The sequence below is a fragment of the Corythoichthys intestinalis genome, chromosome 17 (assembly GCF_030265065.1).
Source record: "Corythoichthys intestinalis isolate RoL2023-P3 chromosome 17, ASM3026506v1, whole genome shotgun sequence".
Taxonomy (NCBI): domain Eukaryota; kingdom Metazoa; phylum Chordata; class Actinopteri; order Syngnathiformes; family Syngnathidae; genus Corythoichthys; species Corythoichthys intestinalis.
Window position 1 is genome coordinate 19,099,702 of NC_080411.1, and position 22,667 is coordinate 19,122,368.

Here is a 22,667-nt window from a genome sequence, read left to right on the forward strand (position 1 = left end):
TGCTGGATGGAGGGGATGCATTTTAATGGTTTGTCAGCAAATTTGTCAACATTTGGCAATATTTTCCATAAATTCAACATCAACTTTCAGTGTCACGCAGATGACACTCAGCTCTACCTCACTTTCGAAACCTCCTCCACTCTCCCGCCCAACTTCCTGAGTGACTGTATCACCGAAAAAAAAATCTATAGCAATCATCTTACTAGCGACAACTCCACTGGACAGTAACACTTTCTTTCCATTCACACATCCATAATATTACCCGGATTTCCACTTCCACCTGCGCCCCTCCCTCACCCCCTATTCTGCTGCCATTCTGGTTCATAGTTTTGTCACTTCCCGCCTGGATTACTGAAACTCCCTTCTGTTTAGCCTCCCTCAAAAGACCCTCTATGAACTCCAACAGGTCCAGAATTCAAACACTCGCATCATAACCCGTACCCATTCATCCACCACATCACTCCAGTCCTCCGCCAGATCCATTGGCTTCCATTCCACTTTCGCATCCAGTTCAAAGTTCTCCTCCTTACATTCAAGGCCATTCACAACTTTGCCCTGTCATACCTGTCCAACCTCCTCCATGCTACAACTCCTCCTGTGCCCTCAGCGCCTCCCCCTCATACACCTGTCTGTAGCCCTCGCTCGCCTCAGCACCATGGGGAGCAGAGCATTCAACCGCTCGGCTCCCCGACTTTGGAATTCACTATCACCCGACCTCAGGAACACCGACTCACTCACCCCCTTTTCAATCCAAACTCAAACCTCACCTGTTCAGACTATACGCAGAGTTTAAGGGGGGGCTGGCCCCCTGGTGGCCAAAAAGTGTCATTGCATGTAATTGACTTTCCTATATATGATTTTAAAATGAAGAATATACATTTTTAAATATTAAATATTGTTTATAAAAGTGGTAAAGCAATAAAATAATGAATGAAATGAACAAAAATATATATTTTTATAATAGGTCAAAATTATATTTCAAACAGATCACGTGATCAGCACCTTAGACGGTCATTTGCTTTGCTTAGCCAAAACCACCCGAGGACTGAAGAGGCAAGATGGATATACGTATTTTTTTCAACCTAAGCTTTCAAAAGCGACAACAACTAATGAGCAAGAACCAAGGATAGAAAATGAGGACCATGAAACGCGAAAGAGCACCGCCAATATGGTGAGTAGAGTTTCAATTTGCCCCACTAAAGACGCTAATTGTACAACAGAGCCACCACTGGTGTCTTGCCAATGTAGTTACACCCGTCAAAAATTGTATCCCCTGGCCGCAGGAGCGCACACACACACACACACACACACACACACACACACACACACACACACACACACACACACACACACACACACATTAGTTATGAGTTATGTCGACTTAAACAGTTAATTGAAGCCAGAAAAGAACCAAAGTTATATATTTTGGACATCGATGTTTATTAAACTAAAGAAACTCCATACAAGACTTGAGTTACAGGGATAAAAATTATAGGTCATCCTACAAGTACAACAATAAAACGTTGCCTTTTTTACGTTCAATTCAATTCAATTTTTTTTTTTAATTGATGGATGGGCCATGTTATAAAACCTTGTAGATAACTATATCACCAAAACACGGAAATCAAGCAAATCAGTGCAGCGAAGTGGCTCCCCCCAGGGGATACTATTTTTGACGGGGGTAACTACATTGGCGCAACACCAGCAGGCGTACCATATTCAATGGCTTTCCTAAGCAGCCTGATTTAGAATTCCCCTCAAATATGATGGGAAACAAAAACACCCTCATTTGCAATTTATTATTAATAAATATTCATGTAAATTAATTGTATTGCTTGGTCATCAACAGGTTGTGCCCCCCCGCCCAAAAGTCAAACTATGGTTCAGACTCGCCTATCCATACTAATCCCTAATTTCTTTGCGTTTTAGTTTTCTGCTAAATATTTTTATCGATTAGTATTTTTAATTTTTGTCCCATCTTATTAGAATTTTAAATTGTCTTAAACGTTCTACACTGAATTATTTTGACTGTTTTTAGTCTTTCATTTGTTTTATTGTTTTTTAAATGATTGTATGGCGACTTTGAGTGCGCCTTCAAATAAAATGTATTATAATTATTATTTAAATGTCAGTTTTCTGTTCTCTGTACACATACATAGTATAATAACCGGATTAATATGCGTTTCCATAGTAATCAAATTGAAAGGATATAAAAGTGATGGTGAGGGCCAAGGGTAGAAATGAATAAACTAGGTCTTTGTGGAATTTTCCCCCAACTTTGACTTTCAGGCAGCGTTACAGACATGGCATAAATGCCAAAAGATCAAATCAAATCATAAATGCCAAAATAGTTGCTGTTGATTGTTTTGGGTTAGGGGTTAGGGTTAGGGTCATTCATATTCCGAGCCTTTTTACAGTGGATAATATATATATACAGTATGTTATTCAGAAATTGACGACCATAATAAAAGCGGGTGTTTTAAAGCTATAGAAACACAACCTTTGAGACACATGTGTTGTATAATCCATATCATTAAGTAGGTGACTATTTCATCGTGTTTTCAGAATGCTCATCAACGTTTGATGGCACAAACAGTATTATTTCGCTTTGGCAGTGACTGTACCTCATGCGTCACAACACCTTCTAGTCAAAATGTAGGGAAAACATCTCCCTTTTCACGACGGACAAAACCAACGCCCGTGTTGAGCAGCAAAACATATGCGTTGCGTACGACCTGTTATTTTCTCTAAACGTTCGTAATATTACCGATGGAGGACGAAGAATTAGCCATGAAAACTGCAAAAAGGCGAGAGCGTCAATCAGGTAACACTCCTACACTGCAAGGAAATGTACGAATATTTTTGCTTATGCTGGAGCACGTGAAGCGTCATGGTTTATCCATATTTTGAGAGCGAATTATATTATTTAAGACACATCAGATGTCATCATATTCACCAATAGGATGACTAGCATAAGCAAGTTTAAAATTCAAAATGAGAAGGTTTCACAAAGCAAAAGAAAGCCACGATTAAGCCCATCCAATGTGCAGGCTAATGGCGTCTTAGAACCGCTACTAGGCATACTTTAACTGTGCTTTGATTCCATGTAAGTAATTAACCACTCAAGTAAAGACCGCTATGTTGCCTTCGTCTTGAGTTCAGGCTGGTAAATGAATGCAGCTTTGTTGGTGTGTGTTTAAGTGAAACACAAAACCAGGGTTCTCAACTTATGAAAACTGTTGAGAGAGTGGGCGTGTGTTTGTGGCGTTTCCTCTAGGATTTTTTTTTGTAGCAGCGCAGAAATAGATCTAAATAAATCAATTTTAAATCCTTTTAAATGTATATTTGTTTGATATAATGTACTTATTTCAAGGAAATAATTATGGTTAGTTAGTATATATATATTTTTAAATTAATTTTAAAAATTGTATTGAAGTGAAATATTAACATCAAATAAAATAAAGGGTTGAAAAGTGTTCAAAAACATCATTTCGAGCAGCTATGTTTACATGGACACATTTATTTATATTAAAAGCCTGATCGGAATAAAAATGGTTCACATGACATTTAGAATATTCTAACCTGATCAAGGCCATTCCGATCAGGATTTTATTCCGAACAAAAGGGAGTAGGTTTAAATCAATTTTTAACTTGATGGGCGCGCACGAAAACACTTATTCCAAAATTTTAGAAGTCTTTACTGCGCATGTCTGTGACGTAACATTTAACATGAGTTATCAGTGGAAGTTCAGGAGCCTTTTCACCACATGAACTCATACTTGAAATGCATTTTTACCCAAATCAAAGTATTTTTATGCTTTTATTTTCAAGGGTTATGTTCCAATATTAATTTTGTCATCACTGTTTGTGGTATAGTTTAGTGATGCACGATAAAACATTTTTCAACCGATAACTGATAATTTCCTCCTCATTCCAACCGATAACCGATAATGTCAAGCCGATAATTCTATTAAAAGATATATGTGAAATTTTAAAGTATACACAAGAGAAAATATTACTTTGCAAAAATATAATTTATTGCTCTGTTTTTCAACATAAAATATGAACAAGTTGTCAATTCCAACATCTAAATAATGACAGATTGTCTGACATTGTGTAATGGTAAACGTTTGGCAAAAAATACTTACAGAGTAAATACCTAAGTTGCACAAAAATGCCTTTAAAAGTAAGCCATTCCTTACATATATAACATTACTACGCTACAAAAACACACCTCCTTAAAACTAGTCAGTTTTAAGTGTAAATCTGTTGGAAGTACGTGAAATTATCTGCCAGTGCTTCAAGTGTATTTCTCTCAGATTTCTTGGAAGAAAAATAGCTAGCAGAAAATAATCTTAACAGCCTTATTTTAAGCAATAAATTATTATACTTAATCTTAAAAAAAAAAAAAAAAAAACTTGGAAGAAGGAAAGATTTTGAATAATATTTGTGGCTACAGAATATTATTCTTATTTCATTACAACAGGAATGTGCATATATTATTTAAATTGATAAGTGTTAATAAGTGCCAATAAGTTTGATTATCTACTGCAACTGTAATTGAGCAGACAAATAAGTTAAATAATTTGAAAAGTGATTGTTAATGTTATATGCTTTGTTGATTACTGTGAAAATGATTAACTCAAAAGAGTGAGATGTCATGTACCCATTCTGTAGCGCTTTGTTTACATTTGCAGCACTGAGTCACGACACTTGCTTTACAGCAGCTAAACTGATACACGGCAGTACTATTTGGACGGAGTTGGGGCTTGCATCCCAGTGCATGGTGTTTTGTGCCTGAGTTTTGTTAAGCCGAAAATAAAAGCAGCGTTACAAAGTCATCTGACCGCTCGTCATTTTACATACTGAATGCATTACTGACTGGGTGACTTCGTTTTCTATATGTTTAAATTATCATCCAACCACTGTGCCGTCATGATAAGCTTGCTTACTGGACATCACTTGTCCAAATGTCCGTGGTGAAACTGATCTGATTGGCATGTTTTTCATGAAGAATGATGGTCGTATAAACTGCATTATTTTTTTATCCAAGGCTTTGGCTCTTGGGTCATTTCAGTAAAAAAAAAATCGTGTCTCGTTTCGGTGGCGGCAGCTACGTTCGTACCAGATAATCTGCCCGCCCCGGCCGGTTCGCCGCAACGTATAGACCCTACCCACGTGACGTCACAACTCCGCTCTCCTGAATGGTACCGCCCAATTGTCCGTCAAAACATAGTGTTAACCTGTTCCGGCTACGTACATTCCTCCTATTTACGGCGTGTTTTCCTGCTCCTTAACATTAATGATCAAAATGGTGAAGGCGTGTGTGGCTGTTGGTTGCACTAACAGAGAAGATGGAAGGAGAGACTTGAAGTTTTACCGTATTCCGAGGGATCCAAAGAGGAGAGCGAAATGGACGGCTGCAATTCGACATGAAAACTGGGCACCAAAAAATCACCACAGACTATGTAGTAGTCATTTTATATCCGGTAAGATGCATTTAAGATATACTTAGAGGGTTTTGGGCTGACAAATAACCACAATTAAGATCATTGCTAGGCTAATCGCCGACAACATACACGAATGTATGTAGTGTGAGTGCTATCGCTAAACCATATAAACATTAAAAGCCTTAACTTCATTGACAAACGACATGAAATACATTAGACTTGACAGTGGATGTTAGCAATAACAAAAGATTTTGAATTGAAAATTTCGTAACTCACCTTTCCAAGCACAAGATAGATTCCTGCCGAATTTTCGTGGACGAGGACCTGTTTCACCCAACCAGCAACAAAGTATTTATAAGCCTCCAAGCTCTTGAAGTTTTTCAAATTTTCGTGAGAATAGGCTGATTTTGTGTGGACAAGATAATTGTAAATATCAGCGTAGCAGATGTCAGGCAGACAGGGCGAAGACAGTGGGTCGAAAAACATCGATTTGGGCATCAAATATGGATCTGGCGACTGTATAGAACGAAGCTTTTCCACATAACGCCTTCTATGCAACACATCCAGTGAGTTTACGGCATCAGAAAGCACCGGGTCTTCCATGAAATGCATTTTAAATTCCTCGATCAATTGAAACCAATGCTAATACAGAGACAAAATGACGGACAAGTGGGCGGAACCATACAGCGAGCACGTGGTTTTGTGACGTCGGTGGGTAGGGTCTATTCAGGGCCTGGCTCTGATCCGGACGGAGGCGCATGCCTCGCGTCCCGCACACCGTGGGAGAACGCTCGAGAAACCAGTGTGTTTGCCGGAGGTCCCGCCGCCGGTGAACCGGGCTCGGCCCGCCCCGCCTACGACGAGGTGGCGGCGGCCTGCTGGACGGGCCAGAGCGGGGGGCTCCGTCGGAAGACTGCTACTTGTCGACTATTGGTCTTGAGTCGTGCCGGTGTTTAGCCTTAGATGCGAGTTTACCACCCGCTTTGGGCTGCATTCCCAAACAACCCAACTCTGTATCGTCACAAGCCCCGTTGTTTAGCTTAGCTTGTGTTTACAATAGCTTTAGCATTCCGGCTAGCAGCAGCCTCGTATTCGTTCCAAAAATCGTTGTGATGCAGTTTTAAATGGCTGCTGGGTTAGTGGTGTTGAATGAGGACACTTTCTTTCTGCCTCGTGGAACTTCTGCGGTGCATGTTTCGCAGATGGCGAAAGCGTCGTTTTTTTCACACAAGATAAATCCAGCCAGGCTAGTAACAGCCACCATAATATACAACTGCTTCTTGTCGTGTAACTCCGCGTCCTCAACCCCTCCTCCCTCAGGGGCTTCAGAGAGGGGAGGGGTTGAGAAGGCGGCGTGCTGAATTCTTCGGTTGCTCACATTTGGAGGAAATTATCGGATTGCATCATCGGTTGAATTTTTTTATTTGGATTATCTGTGTGACGTCATAATTGCCATTATCGGCCGATAATTATCGGTGACTGATATTATCGTGCATCTTTAGTATAATCATTAATCATTTGATAAAGGCAATTATTGAAAAAAAAACCTCCTTCTCATGCGATTCTGCAGGGCTTCATCCTTATCCCCTGTGAATAGATGGATTTTACTGTGAAGTACAAGCCCTAGTAGAAAATATAGAATCAACAGTCTCAGAATATGTTCAGTTGTTTAACTGTGTAGAAAAAATGCAGATCACTGACAAAACTAAACGTATTTGATATGGCAACTCTCTGGCTTTAGGAAACACTGACAGAAAAAAAACAACAAGCACATGTGTGCTATTACAGGCTGAAGGCCGCCCTATACTTGCTAACTTGTCACCTACAGGAAACTCGTAACCTATAGGCAACAATAACTCTGCACTTCCATCTACTGGAAAATTCCTAACCTACAGAAGTCCTCTATCCTCCTTGTCTCTATTGGCTAACTCCTATGATTACGCAATTAATTGATAACATCTGATACAAACAATTTTTTAAAAAATCGAGCTCCGAGGATCGATAGATACTGTCACATGCTACATGGTTACCAAATTTCAAAACGATCATCGCTTCACGAATGATAGACGTGTAGGACTTCAGAGTTTGTGTCTACAAGAACAGCAACCCGAGACGAGACTTGATAGGCCTTCAGCCTGTAAAATTGTGAAATCTGGACCAAGTGAAGTAGGCTGGACAGATGTCAAAGTGTCAAGTCAGAAAACAAAGCAATATGTCTTGAAAAAGATGCACTTCAAAACAAATAGGGAAAACATGGGTGTAAACCGGAGTCAATATATGTGACCAAACTGTGATATACTACTTAAAAGAAATTGGATTTGCATATACATAACAGAAAAGCCAAGTAAAAGCCATCATTAACATGTAAACAAAAACGGTTACAAATGGCTAAGGACAGGCTTTCATGTACTATGAATGACTCGGTAAATGTCATATTCAATGATGAAATTTCACTCTGCTTTGGACGAGGTGAGGATGTTGCAAGTTATGTTTGGTGCCGTTCCGATGAGATTTGTTAAGATCACTGCTTGAAGATGGCATATTTCCACAGACATTGATTAAGTGCATAATTTTATATTGACATTTTGGACACATCTCTTATCCCGTGAGTTGAAAATATGTTTGGGATGAATATATCGATGAAAACATTTTCCCAGATGAGAATGCATCCTGCTGTTGCGTAAAAACTGTGAAAACATTACTTTAAGACAGGCATACAAGGTCAGGCACACAAAATGATACATGACAAGTACTGACTGGTGCACGATAATTATTGGTCCGATAATTATCAGTCCGATAATAGGAATTATGACGTCATTCCGATAAATCATTTATAATAGGACCGATAATATGTACTGTTCTGGCTTTGCAGTTTACACAATAGTATGGGAAATCAGTTGACCATTTGCGCTGCATTGCTCCCACCTGCTGGTCAGAATAATTCAATGCACCTATTTTTTTGTTACAGTAGTTTGGTTCAATCACTTACACATTGCGGTGTCTAGCGGTAGCATTGACAGTCGTGAATGCTTTCTGTTACGTTTCCGCCTCGGAAATATATGTAAGTATTTTATGTTTACTATTACATATGGATGTGCAAAATATGTTTACTTCTGTGGTGATGGGTCATATGTACAGAACTTCATAAGTTGTTTTATAGAAGCCAGCCAATGCTTAAGTAGCTCAAGCTAGTGTGCTATGCTATACATATAAAAGTTGTCTATATAAGTGTATTGTGCAGTTTGTTGTATATTGAGTATTGAATATGTGTATTTTTCTGTTGTACTTTTACAATATTAAGACGAGTGTCTTCCCATAAAAGCAAGAAAAGACAAAGCCTTGTGGTTTATGGAAGTGCATTCCTTCTTAGCTGGCTGTCGGGCAGTGCAGAAGTGAAACGCACTGTTTTGTTCATGTCATAATGAAAAATCTGATGAGATCAAAGGCAAATCTATGTTGAATCCACCACTATTTTTTTTTAAACCTCCAGGTGTTCAAAAACGCAGGTTATACATTTTAAAAATTATATATTTATTATCATTTATCGGTATCGGGTTTGAGGAGCAGGAAGTTATCAATATTGGTATCGGTTTCAAAAAATGGATATCGTGCACCCCTAATGACAAGGCGCCATCATTCAAAGTTGATCTGGCAACATAAATCAGAGAAAGGTCGACCCGGCTTGATGAAGATACTTGTTTGTCATTTATTAGGTCCATGCACTGCAAGCTGTTTGAAAGCCAGAGGTGTTGCAACAAAGTACTGTATTAGTTGTGTGTTTTTTTGAACGTATGATAATGCATTTTCTCTCCTCAGAATTGTGTGATTCCATATTTTTTCTCTTCTGCATGGTCTGAAAAAGTTACCGTTACTGACTACCACTTGATTTCTTTTTGTGTTTCTTGAAGCCAAATATTTGCCATTTGAAACCACCATTTTTGGAGGGTCGGGGTGGGGGGGGTCATCTTTATTATTTGCTTCTTTTTTTTTTATTTTTTTATTATTATTTTTTTTTTTTATAAACAATAAAACAACTGAGTGAACATCCACCTTGATTGGTAATTCCCTAATTTTTGCCATTAGTTGTATATTCATGTTATGCACTTGGATCAATGGTGTTTTGACCTTTGACTTTGTCTGTAGGTCCAGGCAGCGCTTTACATGATGCAGAAGGTATTGCATCCGATCACACCCATTGAATCATTGCATGTCATCAATCTTTTTTTGCTTTTTGCCAAGTGTAATCTGTCCAAGTGGCCGGTGGCTGTTATTGGTAGTCCATAGCCCTGAAAATGTCTGTTTAGTGTTTGATCAATGACTGGGAACATGTTGCGTGAGGCAATGGTAAACCAATGACAACTACTTAACTGCATGGCTCAAGAGTGCTGGCTGGGAAAAAAAGTAATAAGGACATTCACATTCTCGATTGAATTAAAAAAGTGGTGTGTGGGGTGGCTTGGTTTATAAGCAAGTTTAGTTTTACTGGTGGCATAGTCGATCAATAATCAAAGCTAACGCAACAAACACATCATAATTACAGTAAATATTTGTATATAATATAACAATTATGAACAAGTTTTGATAGCAGTAATTGTCCATATGTATGCTACTCTGTAAAAACGCTCAATTACTACACATAGTGTACATATACCAAATGACAAGCCTGACTAACGTGTACTTTTTGGGTAAAGTGGTGCCAAAGGAAAGGAGGTGAGGAAGGAGTATCCTAAACACTCTGTGGGAACGCTCCCACAGCCAGCTCTGTAACAAAACACGATCTGACCAACAGAATGTGACAGCTGATGCCGAACAAAAGTGACGTAATATCTTGGTTACAAAATCACACCAGCCGTCCTCCCCACACCAAGGGAGAGCGCCAAGACGCCAACCCGAGATATCAAGCCACTTTCACACAAACAAACCGGTTTATTCCCGGGGCATTTTCCCATGTGTGAAAGTCATGACATGGCTAAATCCCTCGTCACCTTACACGAGAATTTACCGGGATATAAATCTGAAGGGGGCTTAAGTTCACACGTAAGATTTGGTAGGAACACAATTTTAGGCAACTGCAAATTATGCCTTGGAAAACCGATAATTACCGTAACACTGCACAGGAGACTGCCATCCAGTAACTGCAGTGTTGCGAACCCAATAGCCCGCTCAGCAAGTGCGAGTATGCAGGGGCCCAGGAGCTACACAGTAGCACGGAATGTTGAGCAAGAAAAAGTGAAGCTGTGTGTGCGAAAGTATAACTATAGTTGTTCCTTCACTGTTTTATTTTAAAACTTGTGGCCTTCTCAAGAAAACACATAGGGCATACAATAAATGGCATATTCCTACTATATATCCACTAGAGGTGGGAATCTTTGGGCACCTAACGATTCAATTACGATTACGATTCAGAGGCTCTGATCCGATTATAAATCGATTATTGATGCACCCCCTCACCCGCTTTTAATTTTATGTACATTAGTTCCAAAATTGTTCAAAAATCATCTGAGGCGAAACCAAAATACTATTTTTGTGTCAAGTTAAGAACAGTAAATAAAATATCATCATTTAAAGATAGATTCAAGTCAAGAATTTGACGATTTAGGGTTTTTTTGGATAAAAAGTAATTAAGGTTCGCTACAACAGAGCCTGCTAGAGAAGTCTACTGCTATAAGATGGCGCCTATTTACTAGCGCGGGAAAGTCTTTCATTTTGCATCTAGTTCTTGGTACATGTTCTAACGCGGCCGTCGCCTGTCATTCACATCTAGTTCTAGATATATGTGATATCTACCATAGCCGTATGTTGCCGTATGTTTGTAGCAACTAGCAACTGGGTGCTGTTTGTAGCGGCTGACGGCCGCAGTCAGGTATTATTGTTTTTTTTTGTTTTTTTGTTTTGTTTTTTTTTTCAGTCTAGCAGCATGAGTTGAACATTGATATTTACTCTCGGTCCGTTCCTCATTGCGTCCCGAAGACCGCGCTGACTGTGTTTTATTTCTTCAATAATCTGAATTTGGATGTTTGTGAATCGTTCCCGGATCTTCCACGGCCGAATCGCGAATAAACTAAGAATCGGAAATTTTGCAAGCCTCTAAAATCCACCATACTATGTTCTTTTAGGCTCTTATCCAATATATGCACTATTTTACGTGCCTTTCGGCGTTCATGATAAAAATAAAATCACATCTACCTAAAAGACCCTGTGAATTGAAATAATTGATTTGTTTCAAATAGACTAGACTAAGTACTTGTTTGAAATGTTTGTAAAAATTGTGAAAACTTTTATTAAAAAAAAACAAAAAAAAAACTGAACAGTGTCATCCTTAAGGGGGCGGAAAGCACATACCCTTTTTTGTTTTTTTGTTGATTTTTTTTTTAAACACTCTCTGTGCTCCTGATTTATTTTGTCATATCCTATGACTAGTTGACAAATGGCCCAAAGAACTTTAAATTCCTAGTGAATTAGTTCCAATACGGCAAAATAGATCATTTGTTCACTATTTGGAATTGTTATTTTGTAAAATGCCAATGTTGGGAATCGGATAGGATTTATTAAAAGCATAGTGTGTGATTGTTCAAACATTCTTCAAAGGGTGGAAGCAGTGTTTATCGGTACCCAGTAGGAGAATACAAATCCTTATATTCTGCTCGTTGTGCTAGGAATAAAACTAATTCTAATCATACATGCACTCCTCTTAAGGACTATGTAGAAATGTCAGAGTAAGGCAGTGCCCAATGTTGTGCCTCAAGTCATTTTGTAACAAACGTAGTACAGTAGATTATGCTGTTGGTTACAGGTTAATGGCCTTGAATCGAAATCGACCCATTTGCCTTCATGGACTACTTTAGCTTTGTATTGTAAACATTGATGATTCTTGGTCTATAACTGAGCTCCAATTTGTCAGTGCAATTTTAGGACTATAAGATGGCAAATTTTCTACTTGCTTTTAACCCTGCATGCTTTTAGTCCAGTGCGGGTCATATATGGTTTTTGCTGGCTAATGAGCTGGTATCAGTATCCCAAAATACAATTTGGACATTTTCGGTTTGTCATCTAGTGTGGCTTACAAATGGACAAATACAGTTTTATTGTGAAATTCGTTGGTGCGGTGTATAGTTAGTTGCGCCTTATGCATGGACTATAAGCTGCCTGGACATAATTTTACAAGAAACTGCATTTGTTCATATTTATAAGCCACTATGGACTATAAACTGCTGATTTCCCACATTGTATTATAGGAAATTCACACAAATAAACATGCAGCTCATTAGCCTAGAAATTATTTTATAAATAATTTTTATTGTGGTAGGTTAGTCTTCCAATGCTTCGCAAACTAACTCAGACAACTAGAAACTAAAGCATGCTACTCATAACCATGAAATATCGCAAATACGCAAATGATCCTTTTAGATTAAACATGTAAAGCAAAGGAAAAGCAGTATGTACAACAGTGTGCCTCCGTATGAAACATGCAGAGGTGGGTAGAGTAGCCAAAAATTTTACTCAAGTAAGAGTGTTACTTCAAAATAATACTACTCAAGTAAGTAGTCATAGAGTAGAGGAGTCATCCAAAAATGTACTCAGTTACAAGTAAAATGTATTTGGTGAAAAGAATACTTGAGTATGAGTAACATTGTGAGTAACTGCTTACGATGTTTGATTTTTTTTTTTTTTTTAAATAAACAATGGTATTTTTTTTCTCAGCACAAAGGTATCTATATGAACTGTTATTATTATACTGTACTATAACCTATCACATAACCGCATTTAGCCAAAGAAATTTAAAAAATAAAATCATTGGATTTCTGGTGAAAGGAAAAAAATCGGCAGAACTGAAGCATCATTCGACCAAAGAGCATTAGCGCCCTCTATTAGAGAAAATAGTTCCTAGTTTGAATAGCTGAATAGTGAATAGTTCCTTCATAGTTCCTATTATGAAATTAAAAGGGTCATACTGTATCTCTGGGAGAGAGAGATAAAATCTGCGCTTTCATGCGAGTCATATTTAGGGCAACGCTCTTTGTCAAATACTCGTGAAGTAGTAAGAGTGCATGTTGACACAAAGAAGAACGTATTTGCGCACACGAACATGAGCACATGCGCACACAGGAAGAAGAGCGCATCTGCTCCCACGAAGAAGTCACGCAGCCGAGTGAGAGAGAGGGAATAGATCACAGCTGAAAGCCTGCGCGCACATTTGAACTTTTTACGGTGCTTTTAAGACGCCACGCGGTTAAATAGGCCAGCGTGATCATAGAACGGCAAGCTTGAGTCTGATTGGTAAAATGGTGTCATGATTATTGTTGTGATGTCTCATTGGTAAAAGTGGTAGAGCTACTTTTGGCATTGCTGGCAAAAAAAAAAGAGTAAAATCTAATATGTAGAATAAAGAGGGAAAAAAGTAACGACGAGTGTAGTTCAAAGTAGCGGAGTAAGAGTAGCGTTTGTTCTTCATAAATCTACTCAAGTAAAAGTAAAAAGTATGTCTTGGTAAAACTACTCATAGAAGTCCATTTTTCTCTAAAAGTTTCTCAAGTAAATGTTACGGAGTAAATGTAACTCGTTACTACCCACCTCTGGCAATGTGATAACATCTTACATCTCCTGCCATAACCTTGAGTTATAAAATGCTAGAACCATTGTAAAAAGAGGAGCTTCTTCCTGAATGTATCTGTCTGAACTTGAAAATGACTGCTTTATGACTATTTTTTTCCTAGCTTTGGAGAGTGGAGACTCTGACATTGGCTTCTGTGGATGGCTCTTGGTGGGGATGTCTCTTCTTCTCATGGTGGTCACACTGCCTCTCTCCATATGGATGTGCATCAAGGTCATGTTTTTTGTTTCATTTAAAGCGAGGGTCGGGAACCTTTTTGGCTGAGAGAGCCATGAACACTACATATTTTATATGTAATACCGTGAGGGCCATACAATATGTTTAAGAATAAATATACAAGTAATGTGTGCATTTTATGTAATTTCATCACTTTTAAAGTACAACAAGTCTCTGAATTCTATTTAATAACATTGTTATGCTATTGCTAATCAATGATGAGTATTTCTTACCATTAATGCGACTTCTGGTGATGCATGGTTTTGCTGATGGCTTTGTAGTCTGGTTGATACTTAGTTAAGCTTCATGCAGGCGATGAGAAACTTAGGATGCATCTCTTTTCATGTTCATGAAACAAGTTTATCCATCGGTAGATTTTTTTTTTTCTTTAGCGAACTCAGTAAAGGACTTGAATAAATCGTCCCCTCTTGTTGTGCCTTTCAGTCAAAACCTGGCAATCACGCTAAACTGGGAGAAGTTGCTTACGTCTGTTGACTCATCCAAAGCGAGAGAAAAAAAACAGTGCCGCATTTATGTCCTTATGTCCTATACTCCTCGTCTTTTTTCTTCTTGCTATCGTCTCAAAAGGGTTTCTAAAATTAGCTGACAAGGGGCAACGCGAAAAGCGAAACTGAAAACGAGGGAACTTCCAGATCCCTCGTATATGCACACATCGGCCGCTATTTTCGACAGCAAAATACGGCAACCCCACTTTAACAGTGTCTCTGCCTCATCTGCGTTGCCTATGCAATTTATAGATAGTTAAATAGATAGACGCAAGGACATGTATGTTTGCCACTTTCCCACTAAAATTACTGCGAACTGGCTTTCTAGTCGCCGGTGACCGGTGTTGTTTCGCGCAATGCGCTGTTTCCAATCCGCACTGTGTTCTGTTCCGAACCGTTGTCGGGAGTGGACTGGCGATTTCCGTGGCTCGTTTGTCGTCGCTCCTATGTCTGATTCTTCCTTCTGGGAGGTGGCGTTGTGTATAAAAATATATAGACGTGTTGGATGTTTTTTTATCGGAGACTATTAACACAAACAAAAACCAGTGGGGGATACCCAGCCACTCAACTAGTGCTGCAACGATTAATCGATTAACTCAAGTATTTGATTAGAAAAAAATGATTCGGATTAAATTTTGCTGCTTCGAGTATTCGTTTAATTATTGTGGCTTCGTCATGGTTTATTTTGAAAGTGTTTGCAATCAGTTTTATTGATTTGAGTGGATACACTGCCTTCTAGTGTGCCTCATTTCACATGGCTGAATCCAGTTACTCCATGTTAAGACCAACATAAGATAAGTTTTTGTTTGCGCTAATGTTTTTTTTAATGTATTCGTAATTTAGTTTATGGGTATATTTAGCCATTTTTTGTTGGAATATGTTTATGAACCATTTGTTAAGAGCATTGTAAAAAAATAAAAAATTAAAAAAAAAATAAAGTCTTATAGCATTTAAGCTAGCGGGCTTTTGCTATTTAAGTTAGCCAATTGTTCTTTGGTTGTACATAGATCGTTATTTAATTTTTTTATACCGTTTGAGGCTCGGCTCGGGTATTTTAATTTTTCATGTTACTTATCCGATTACTCGATTATTCGACAAACTAGTTAATCGATTAATCGACTACTAAAATAATCGATAGCTACAGCCCTACACTCAACACAGCGCTCAAGCGCAAGTCTCTCTCTATACCTGTCTCTCTCTCCCCTTGCGTTCGCCCACTTCTTCTTCTGCGCTCAATTGGCAATGCCGTTCATATTGAAACGGGACAGCGGCCTCTTGGGGATGCTGGTAACAGTACAAAGGAGCATAACAAAACTTTTTAAAGAATATTTAAACATTTGTCTGTGAGCCAAATGCAGCCTTGCGAGCCATAGATTCCCGACCCCTGATTTAAAGCATTCATTTTGCAGTTTCTGTATATGCATCTCATAGGTTTGGAAGGATAAGTCATTGTCAATATTGTGTTGCACTCTTTCATTTGTACTTGTCATCATATGAAACCAGGTAAGCCTTTGTCTCATTGATAGATGAACCTTATCAGTTCTTTTTCAATAAGATCAAATTACAGGATATTTGTCAGATGTCAATTAAGAGCTACAACAACCAGATATACAAGCTCATTGTTTGCTTTGCCTCTCCATACAGATTGTGAAGGAATATGAGCGAGCTATTATTTTCCGCCTGGGACGTCTTCTGCGAGGAGGAGCCAAAGGACCAGGTCAGAAATTACAACAAAACTACTACACGCGTATTTCTGTGATATTTAATGTAAATGTATTTTATATATTGATGATAATGACAAGGTACCCGTGGGTCCTTAAAAAGTCTTAAAATGGCTTAAATTCCAAATCCGGATAATCAATGTCTTAAGTTCAATGGAAAATTGCAGTAGGTATTAATTTTCCAAACGATGCGTTTAATGCCAGGGAAATCACTGTAGTCTGCCGTAAAACTTTTAATGGTGTGTATCTGCGCACTAAATAGGAGAGTTTAGGATAAAAAAGGATTGTCGCCATGATGCCATTTCCTGGTTATTCACCTTTCTAGAGGTGAGCGGGAATTTGCGGAGATGGGGAAGTGTGAATTAAATCAAAAATTGATTGAAGATGGTTTATTTAAGACGTGTTTGGACTCTGGTGAAAATAACAATAGTGCCCGGAGTAGGGATGTGACAGTATATCTAAAAGGTGATATATCGCGTTACTTTGTAGCCCAAATGATTATTAACAGGTAATAATGTCTACGTTAGCTCACTGGCTACCACTGATATCGCTGGACATTCATTTTGATTGGATTGGACGTCTAGCGCTGTCAATGGCACTGAAACCACAGCATTCAAAGCCAGTCTTTTTTGGGTCATTTCCCGTTCATTTTAGGGCATTTACAGTGTAATTACTGTTGATTTTGAGTCACTTCCTATTCATTTGGGGACATTCTTGAGTCACTACCTTTTCAGTAACTCAAAACCAACAGGAAATGACCTGTAAATGCCTCAACAGTAAAAGGAAATAACCAAATATCAACAGGAAATGACGTGAAAAGCACCAAAATCAACTCGTGTCCTGCTATTGGCCGCCACTGACGGCCATAAACGTCCAATTTGAAGTGAGAGGGATGGCAGCAAATGACCATTCGTTCATTTGCTGCCTCTTTCCCACTTCAAATAAAGTTTTTTTTTTTCTTTATTTCACCTTTTTGGTGGGGGGGCGCAACAAGAGTCTGGACTCATTAGTGCTCTTTTCTATACCTCAAAATATAACTTGAGGAAATGAAATCCAATCCATATCAAATACATCAATTTTTACCCGACAGAAGACTGAAGACCGCTGAAACGGTCCGCAAAGTGGGGTCCACGGAGTATTACACTGCAGTGTCAAGAACTAGGCGTAACGGTTATAACTACAATTTTACATGCATTTTAAAGAGCGCATTCTCACCCAAGCTATTAGATACAGTATATTACCCACCAGACCCGGACGCATGGGTGCGCATTAGCGGGGCGGGCCCGCCCTGAGAGACTGCTGTGCCCGCCCTAGCTTGATTAGACTGTACTGTGTATTTTTTTTTTTTTTTTTTTTAATCTTCCACAAAAACACACACACACACACACACACACACACACACACACACACACACACACACACACACAGAGGAGGCCAAGTAGCCGGCCATTGGGTGCTCATGTTTATCAGTGCATATGTTACGTTTACACTGAAGCACTTCAGTTGAATAAATGCACACAGAACTGCACCATTGATTTTCGCATACCTGTGAAGTTGTACGGTTTCGGCGTAATTTGTACAAGTGAGCACTGATTTTTAAATGAGTGCGCCGTATGTTCAAAATCTGAACGTTTTTCGAGCATTACGTTTTTTTTTTCCTCCGTTCGGATTTTGTCACCGTTTCGGCAACGAGACAATGTGCGTTACAATGCTTTACTACGTTAGTTGAATGACGCGAGAAAAGTCGGAGACACTGAGAGAGAGAGACGAGTGTTGTGACGGTGTAGCAAACGCGAATGCTAGGCTAGGTGGCTCCAATATTTCCTGACTGTAGCCGACAGTTTACAATCTACGCCTAAATATCAAATTCTTATAGAACTACATGCGAAATGACAGGCGGCGTTAATAAACAGCCGCCATTTTTAAGCAGTAGACTTCTCAGAAAGGCTCTGTTTTAGTGAACCTTCCTGGCGAATTTGAAGTAACTGTTTATCTAAAATACTCCTAAATTGGCAAAATCTTGGCTGGAATCTATCTTTAAAGGATGAAACCATTTTAAAACTTTAAGATGTCGAAAGTAGACAGAAGGGAACTAATGCAAAAACGGTAGCAATTTTAACAACTTTAACAGTTGATTCACAACATTAATTGATTTCCAAACATAGCAAAGGTTACTATGTTTGTATTTATTTATTTTTTTAATGAAAAAACATGAAAGGTAACACCAGTTACTTTGTCAAGTAACTAATTACTCTTACCTACAGGTAACTGAGTTACTAACTCAATTACTTTTTGGGTGAAGTCATTTATAACTAATTAATTACTTTTTAAAAGTAAGATTAACAACACTGGTCATAAAGATGTCAGCAGAATGAAAAGTGACGTAAGCGGAGATTTCATTCTGCCAATTTGCCTGCAACTATTGCTGATCACTTCTCCGAATTAGCAAAAGAAAGGTTCCTTGACTTAAAGATTGCGTCTGTAAGTTAATTTTGATCAATTAACCTTTTTAATTCATAATTGGACACACTAACGAACTACCTTCAAGTCAAACTGAATTGCGAGCTGAAGTGCAGCCATCAAGACATGATAGAAATTCCCCAAAGTTCTACATACAATTCTAACAAAAGTCACTGTTAAATTTTAGTAATCATGATGTAGCTGAAGATATTGATTGTTCTTTGATTGCACCAGGTTATATGTGACAATATTACCAATAAATTCATATTATTAAAAAAAAAAATTACTTTTATTTTTGTTTCATATTGCACGCTATATACAACGTTGCAAGATTAGTCACCAATTTGTAAGGGCATACGTCACTATTCGTAAGATTGCCAACGGCCTCGGGTTGACAGGTATGTTTTCGTTTGTCTTTTAAATTTTACGATAAACTACCACTTGTGACTTAAGTGACAGAAAATATTTCAGTGCACTGATGTAGTAATGTACGGGCAATAAGGACACTGTTCAGGCTAAATTTACGTTGAAGAAGTGTGCCCCGCCCCACCAAAAAAAAAAAAATTTAATGCCCCTCCTGTAATTTCTTTGGAATGGATCGATCGCAAGTAGAGCGTGAGCTTAAATAGAGTACCGTTCAGTGTAAAAGGGTTATCAGATCCTTATTCACTGCCTCTTGGGCTTATATTGTAATTGCATCTGGTGGTATAGGAGTGTTCAAATGTGCTGTGATGTATTAATCAAGGGTTATAATCATCTTTTTTTTCTTCCTTGACATTTTAACACAGAAAGATGTCACCGCTGGGCTTTTCCACATTGTGTTTGAGGGAATTGCAGTTAGCAGTTGTTGCAACAGAATGAGTTTGCTGTTGTTTTACAGCTACATGTGCTGCAGGGAGCTAGAGCTATCCGCTGGGATGCATTAATGGCTGGTCTCAGGAAAAATGTCTTCATCGTTTAAAAAGATGGAGTTGAGGCTGAACCGATCCGTTCAATCTGTGAAAAACTGCTTATACGGGTCGTCTTGATTTAATTTCTGACATAAATAGGCTAATGCATCAATGGTTGCCTGGTTACGCCCAGACATTTAACGATTTTGACTCCGAGTAAATCTTAAGCAAAAGCACATTTTAAGCAGGGTTGCAGTAACAAAAAATAAAAAGTAAATTTAACATGTCGCAAGGATGGGTCGATTTAGTATAAAAATGTGACAGTGAATAGAGATCAGAATAGATTAGTAAAAACTCCAATTGTCCAGTAAACTAGTAATAATACAACAAACTATGAAATTCTGTTCGACAGCCTTTGCACAAATCAGAAATAGAAACAATATGCAAGTCTAAACAACATGTCCCTCCTCAAAGTGCCTCCTGCAATGACATCCACCAGGGCCTCGTTTATGTGTTGCCATATGTCTGCCAGTGCTGTTTGACTTATAGATGCAGTAATAAATCGGAAAGCAGTGATGGGACTGTCTACCCCCCACCCCCGTAAGACAAAGTATTTGTAGAGGAAAAATACAGCCTCCCACGAGGAATAATTTGCATACATCTCATAGCTCACCATCTCTTCATCTTTGATTTGTTGTTTTACTGCACCTAATAAAAAAAACTGGGAGTGTCCTCTTAAAAATGAGGAAATTGGACTCCCTGAAGGGCCCGGTGATGCCATTTGTGACAGAGTGGGGTAATAATAGCTCTCTGCCAGCAAATCTCACATTCCTGGGGGTGTTGCAGTGCTTATACCCCTACTAAATTCAGCACTTGGTTCCCTGTAATATTCCCTTAACCTACAGTCAAGCTGTACAAAATGTGTCCCTGTTTTTTTTAATTAAATTTATGCAGTCTTGTTCATCCAGTTTGGTGTTCCTGATTAATAACACAGAAATAATTTTATCACTGACTGGAATATTTATTTTTTTTGCCACAACCTAACATCTCTAAAGTTCCCATTGAGGCCTTACAACTATTGTCAACTTGGCCTTAGGAAGACTGCGGTTAATATTTGCTGTAGGTTCCGATTCCCCCCAGTTAAACATGCACTTTCATAATTGAAAATCCATGAATGCTAAATGTTTGCATACCTAGCATTTCAGTCAGGCATGTGCCAAGTATTGTTTGATGCCCCGCTGGATGGTTGTGACTTGAAACGGGCTTGTGAAAGCTGCAAATATTCACAGCTTTGCCCGACTGTCAGCACAGCTGCAGTCTTAAAGCCTGCTTGACTTGGCCCCTCTCCAAGATTTCATTCATCCCGTCGGCTTCAAACATTTCTGAAGATGCTCGCTTATTATTGTGTTTACCGTGGATGTAGTCTTTGCCAGGACTATTTGCATTCTTGTGATTCCACAGGTTTGTTCTTCATCTTGCCGTGCACTGACAGCTTTATTAACGTGGACATGCGAACCATCACCTTCGACATCCCACCACAAGAGGTATGACACACGCAGTTGTGTTGACAATAAACAAATACATCCGTAGACAATCAAAAGCTGTCAAAATAGATTTAGAACATTTCTAACTCGGCTCAAAAATATGAAACACTATAAATTTGAAATGCTTGGTTGCAGACAACCATAATTTGCAGCCCCACACAATACACCTTCTGGCCTTTGCATCTCTTCGGGCATAGCATTTTTAATATTTAAAATGTCAACAGAAGAAAATGTAGGACAGTTGTTCCCAGACGTTTTTCAAAATAATTTTGCTGCTTCAATTCGTGTCATTGATTAATCTTAAAATATGAAGGAGTTACATTTGTGATGTTGAGCACCAGGGTTCCCGCGGATCTTTGAAACGTCTTAAAAGGCATTAAATTCATTGTTTTAAAAGCAGACCTTGTTTGGCATCAAAGTTTCTTAAATCCAATTGTCAAAAGCCATTAAAATGTAGACACAAATTTGATTTGATTTTTGTCTGAAATAGGGCTGTCAAAATTATCGCGTGAACGGGCGGTAATTAATTTTTTAAATGAATCACGTTCAAATATTTGACGCAATTAATGCACAAGTGCCCCGCTCAAACACATTAAAATGACAGCACATTGAAATGTGTACTTGTTGTGGTTTTCGGAGTTTTGTCTCCCTCTGCTGGCGCTTGGGTGGGACTGATTTTATAGGCTTCAGCACCCATGAGCATTGTGTAAGTAATTATTGACATCAACAATGGTGGGCTACTAGCTTATTTTTTGATTGAAAATTTTACAAATTTTATTAAAACGAAAACATGAAGAGGGGTTTTAATATACAATTTCTATAACTTGTACTAACGTTTATCTTTTAAGAAATACAAGTCTTTCTATCCATGGATCGCTTTAACAGAATGTTAATAAAGGTAATGCCATCTTGTTGATTATTGTTATAATAAAGAAATACAGTACTTATGTACCGTATGTTGAATGTATACAGTATATCCATCTTGTGTCTTATCTTTCCATTCCAACAATAATTTACAGAAAAATATGGCATATTTTATAGATGATTTGAATTCCGATTAATTGCGATTGATTAATTTTTAAGCTGTAATTAACTTGATTAAAAATTTTAATCGTTTGACACCCCTAGTTCGAAATTTAAAAAGAAAGATTCAGTATCAATTATCTGTTCCAAAGTGATTTATCGATTAGCTGTCGGGCAGCACAGCGATATCAAGTTAGCACACCTGCAAGTACCAATATGTGTATATACACGTGTACAGGCCTGGGT

At 38.4% G+C, this 22,667-nt stretch overlaps 1 protein-coding gene across 2 annotated transcripts in view; it reads left to right on the forward strand.

Annotated features, from left to right (window-relative positions):
* Window positions 1-2,660: 2,660 nt before the first annotated feature.
* stom (stomatin) overlaps window positions 2,661-22,667 on the forward strand; it is a 30,712-nt gene continuing 10,705 nt past the window's right edge. Inside the window, exons 1-5 of one of the 2 annotated variants that reach the window (XM_057818703.1) lie at window positions 2,665-2,824; window positions 9,594-9,623; window positions 14,165-14,274; window positions 16,428-16,500; window positions 21,316-21,398. In XM_057818703.1, the coding sequence (XP_057674686.1) occupies window positions 2,770-2,824; window positions 9,594-9,623; window positions 14,165-14,274; window positions 16,428-16,500; window positions 21,316-21,398 (351 nt within the window). In that variant the 5' untranslated portion in view covers window positions 2,665-2,769. Of the gene's footprint in view, window positions 2,825-9,593; window positions 9,624-14,164; window positions 14,275-16,427; window positions 16,501-21,315; window positions 21,399-22,667 lie in introns of both variants that reach the window. The other variant, XM_057818704.1, reaches the window with a different exon arrangement.